Source organism: Megalops cyprinoides, chromosome 7, assembly GCF_013368585.1.
Source record: "Megalops cyprinoides isolate fMegCyp1 chromosome 7, fMegCyp1.pri, whole genome shotgun sequence".
NCBI lineage: Eukaryota > Metazoa > Chordata > Actinopteri > Elopiformes > Megalopidae > Megalops > Megalops cyprinoides.
This window is the reverse complement of record NC_050589.1, coordinates 36,505,942-36,511,210: the sequence shown is the minus strand read 5'-3', so window position 1 is coordinate 36,511,210 and position 5,269 is coordinate 36,505,942. Positions and strand designations below refer to the sequence as shown.

General features: G+C 42.8%; 1 protein-coding gene across 1 annotated transcript in view; it reads left to right on the top strand.

Annotated features, from left to right (window-relative positions):
* Positions 1 to 1,906: 1,906 nt before the first annotated feature.
* fmnl3 (formin-like 3) overlaps positions 1,907 to 5,269 on the top strand; it is a 45,572-nt gene continuing 42,209 nt past the window's right edge. The window contains exon 1 of the mRNA XM_036533185.1: positions 1,907 to 2,442. Coding sequence (XP_036389078.1) covers positions 2,329 to 2,442 — 114 coding nt within the window. The 5' untranslated portion in view covers positions 1,907 to 2,328. The remainder of the gene's footprint in view (positions 2,443 to 5,269) is intronic.

Sequence of the window (5,269 nt, the reverse complement as noted above, 5' to 3'; positions counted from 1 at the left end):
GTGTGTGTGTGTGTGTTACTGTGTATTGAAACACACATGGCCACTTTGAGTCTGTATTGCAGCTGTTTATTAAACACACTGTTTGCACTTCAGAAGTGAAGTGTTGTCTGCTTCAGTTTTTTGTTTCATTGTGGGGCTGAGAACTGGCCATAACCAAGAGACACTGCTTTGGTTCAGATCAGTGGGTCACTGACAACACATGATAGCTCCACCCATTTTAGGGTTCACTCTCCCATTACTACTTGGATCTCACACTCTTAATCACCCATATAAAGAGGGGTGACTGTCTGTTTTGCCTCGGAATCTTTAAAAGAGAGACAGGAGTGTTGCACACATTGCCTGCAGCAGACGTCTAAGAGTGTGGACACTTGTTCCCCGCTGTGGAAGTATGTGTTATGGTGAAGTGGAGGGAAGCAAAGTTTTCTGCAGCTTGGAAAGATTCCAGCAAACCTCCTCAGATTTTGCCAAGGCACCACAGAGATCGAGCTGACTTGAAGGGATGCTGGGACCGTAGGAGTATTTATAGTTCACTGTAGGAAAAGAAACATCCTCCACGGAATCCGAAAGGCATGGTCTTACCACCCACTGCGGTGTGAGAGGGAGAGGGGAGGATCAGAGGTTATTCTAAGGTTCCTGGGTGGAAAAAAAAGTTGCCTCATAATTTACAGTATGAGTTGATGTCATCCTTTACCATGATAGCAACCCTCACAAGACAAGAGCTCATAATGAATAACATGATGTTTCTCTTGACTGGTGGTGATCGTGGCGACATGCCGAACCACTGGTGCAGAAGACCAGGATATCTGTAAGGACTGGTGTGAGATATCTTCTCTAGTTTGTGGTGCAGAGGTATCTTTATTGCTTAGTTTTAAAAATCTAGTGGTTTAAATGCAAGCTGGAACAGAAAGGCAAGTTGTTCTTTTTCAAGGTTTCTCAGGATCTTCTAAGAAGCACAGGCACCAAGGCTTTCATTCATAGATAGACCACACACATATGCAAAATAAAGGATGAAAAATACAGAACACCTTGAATGTTTCCTTATGGTTCTTCTTGCTCTTTGACTGTTGATTGTGTGGCTATCCGAATCTACATACTGGCAAAACTTGTTCCTTGCCATTTTAACTCTCCCCAAATAGCAATCTAGCTAAGCCCCCTCAGAAACAGCATACAATGCTTTTTCCTCAGCCAGCTTGGGGCTTTATTTGTAAAGTATACCCAAACAAAGCCATAAAGGATTGAGCTGGCTACTTTCCCACAACAATATCCTGTTCTCTCAGTGACTCCACATCCATTAGCTGGAGCTAGCCGCTGGGTGCTATTTCCTGTTGGCTTTTGTATGTACTAATGTTGAATCATTACTTGTTCTCTGAGAAATGCATTTTGAAATCTATATATGTATATCGATTTAACTGTATGTTTATTTAATTTCGATACACACCAGAGACACACCGTGAGGAGTGAGGGAAGAATACATGATTTGCTTCATTAATGAGTTATTAATGAATTACCCTACACTGTCTCAGATCATGTCCAGCTGTATAAATGGGTAACATGTAGTGTAACACCAAACAAAACCAACTGCCTTGACTGCTGTCTGACAATTAATTGAATAGTAATAATGGAAGCAATATCAGCTATCAAGTTATCTTGGATTTGTGGATCTGAATAATATTCAGAAGCTCAGCGCTGAAATGTGACATTTTACCAGCAGATGGCGAAAATGTGTTAACCCAGATATCCAGCCGAGACGGCTTGCTCAGTAGCAGATCACAGATACAAAAAGCGTGATCGGATGCGTGATTGACAGGGAACCGTGTCAATGAGTATGGGGAGGCGGGACAACAGCTCGCTCTTCGCCTGTTGAGTGGAGACGAAATCGCGAAGGCTTTAATCAGACTCACACAACAGTAATGAATGGAAACGCGAAGAAGCCAAGAAAGTTCAGCAAGTAGCTATGCGGTCGGATAAAATGATTTCATCGGACCAAAGACTTTCTGCGAGAGATGGGGGGGCCGGGCTAGTCGGAGAGGATACTCTGGAGTAAAAACCATCAGCTCTTCTTGTGTTTGGGATAAAGTGTATGTAACACAGGTTGTAACAAAGGTCTGATATATTGATGCAATATGGGACTGATCTGGCTAACGTTTCCAGTTTCAGACTGAAACAGGAATAAGAACTGGACGGAAAGGAAAAGCGAACTGCAGAATCGGGATTACGTACTCGGGGATTTTTTTTTTCTCAACGAAGATTGTTCGGGAGCACACAGCTAACTTAATAAAAGCAAGGGACATTATCTTTTCAAAGGATACACTTTATTTTTTCATAAACATGGGCAATATTGAGAGCGTGGACGGTCAGTCAGAAATGAAGACTCATATAATGCCACTAAAAGTACCCATGCCAGATCCTGTAGAGCTGGAGGAGAGATTTGCGTTAGTTTTGGTAAGTACTACGGATGCATCTTGAGTGTTGTGCGTTTGTGTGCGTACCCAAGAATTTATGGGATGGGAGTTGTGGAGTCACAGCCAGACTTCTGTGGACGAGTTTATGATTGAGTGGTTGGTTTTATAGACACGTTAATTGACGTATAGTTACTGGTCTCCGCTTTTGTCTGGGAAATTTTCTAAGATAATAAACGTCGAAACATTTTTTTTCGGGTCGAAACTTTTTAACAACTTTTAAAACGGCTAACATCAAATGTTACAAGTCTTCTTCGTGTGCTTGCCGTTTACATCCACTATTCTTTTGTTTTAAATTAACGCAACTTGTAATAACGCTTGGATTATTTTACCAGGGTGCATGAATAAGGTCTGGCAACACGTTACCAGCCACAACTAGCCAGTTACAGCACGAAAGTCTACTGTAATTTTTTGTTAAGTTTCCAAGAGCAGCTAGCCTATACAGGAAAAATGGAATACGCATATCTTATTAACTGGCAAAAGTCAAATATCTGTCAGCGGTATCCCAGTTGTACAATTTAAGTTTGCCTATGTGTTTACACTTTTTTATGAAATACGCTTTTGTTTTCTCTGTGTGACATGGTCTGTTTTGTGGTAAAAGTGTACTTTTCACTTTTTCTTTCTTCCCCGTAATGAGTTGCTGATATTGTAAATTGGCCGACCCGGCCCACCCCCAACCCATTGCCGTTTCTCCCCCTCCCCTGCGGTTCTTTTGTTTCCAAAAGTCAGCCCGAGGCTTTGGCTAATTTTCTGCAGTCTGCGCGCTGCGGATGGCGAAGGGATTGTGTTGCGCATCTGGCTTCTTTTCAAAGTGTTTTATAAGTGGAATGTTTTTATAAGTATCTCAGACAAAAGGTAGCTTTATTTAGTGAGTTTTAACACAAAAGAAATTCCACTTATTATTTTTGGCAATCTCATCAATCGCTGATGACGATACGTAAAAGTAACATTTTCTGAATTCCCCTAAAACTCCTACACCCGACAGAGCGCTTCCCCCACTTCGCTTCGCTCACCATCTTTGCTAAGTTGTCCTTTGAACCGGGCTAGTTGACAGTTCTTTTGCTGGGACGGCCAAAACAATGGCCCTGTCCTCACCCACGATTAACATAAAACACATCACTTCGTGGAACAGATCTACTTGTTTTGCTTGTTGCCTAATGATGCTGGGGAATTCTATGCCTCATTACAAACCGAGCAGAAAGTGAACACGTGTTCCCCTGAATTCTTTGGACAAAATAATAATTAATGACCTAATACGTGACGTATATTTAATGTTGACTTTGCGTTGGGAGCAACGGATGGGTAATGACCTACGGAAACGCGATGAGTGGGAACTGGGTTAGTAGGATAGCTCACCATCTGAACTGAAAGGCTTGGAAAAACATGAGGTACCTTGAGCTCGACGTAGAAGTTTATTCCCCGTACAGAGCAGTAGTCCGTTGCTCAATGTTTTTTTCATCCATCTCTATAATACTGAGTTCAAAGGGACACCATTTAAAATGTGCTGGCAATATGTAATAGAGGGCACAATAGAAACAAAAGTTTCTATGCACTCTCATTTTGTCATAATGCTGACACACAATGAAGGATTAATAACAGAGTTAGTTTAATTTTATTTGATGTAGTCTTGAGAAATTGTGACAGAGGTTCCTGTAGTGAAAGCTCCTGGAAACAGAAGTCCTTGAATACAATCCTGAAAGCCAAACAAGATGAACAGGTCAGGGGAAGTAAAAGTGTCTTTGGTTGCTTGGTTTGTATGTTGGTGATGCTGGTGGCCCAAGTTTGTCCGCTGTAACACGGTACATCCACAACAGAAGTGTCTGCAGCTGTGCTTTAGGCAGACAAACAGAAGGGTGTCTTGAATAGCAGGAAGCCACAGATTTACAGCAGTTTCCTAAGCCACATACTCCTAACGCCAAGGCATTGCAGGCTTCCGTCAGAAGGCCAAGCCCTGTGGACAGTAACAAAGCTCTCTTTTGCCAGTAGCATGCATTGTTGTTTCACAGGAGAAGAGCTGTGTGCTGCTGTAAATGTTGTTTCTTTGCTTTTGCATGAGCTTGGCTAGATAAAATTCAAGTATCTCACTGGAAATGAATGTGAAGCAGCCCATAGTTTTAGTAGCATTACTACCCATTCAGTGCATTACTTATTTGTTTGGCAGACGGCCTTATTCCAGATGACTAACACCCTTTGGATCACATTTTGCGGACAGTATTATTCACCTGAATGCTGAAGCAGTTATTAACTTCACAATTAATGTAATAATTTAGTATGCCAGTCAAGGTTTCAGCAGCATTAGGACTTGATCCAGTAGCCTTCTGGTTACAAGCTCAGCTCCCGCTGTGCTGCCTCTGTATGCAGTGTGCCAGTGTGCAGGGTCGTCTGTGCCTCCCTCTTTTGTCACCACACAGCAGTGCTGCCAACCCGGTGACGTGGCCAGCGTGGGTTTGGTGCCTGTCCCGTGCCCTTGGTGAGTGCCCGCTCCTGGCTGAGCGTGCTTTAAATACAGGGGGAGGCACGGCGTGACCTTTCATTACTCAGGAGTGGGAAGAAGAAAGGGCCCAGGGTTGTTTTTTCCTCTGCAGTCCCAACACACCTGCTCTGCTGACGTGTGGTCATTTCATTGTACCAGTATCTGCATTCCTGTGTCCAGTTGTTTACACGCATGGTGCGGAATCTCTTTTTCTGAGCTCTGTAAGAACAGATGTAAAAAGTCCAATGTAAAAAGTGATCCTTGATCCATCTGGCTTAGTATCAGCAAATTACAAACAAGCTGAACTTGCTAAGGATTCCGCTGTATCTTCCTTACC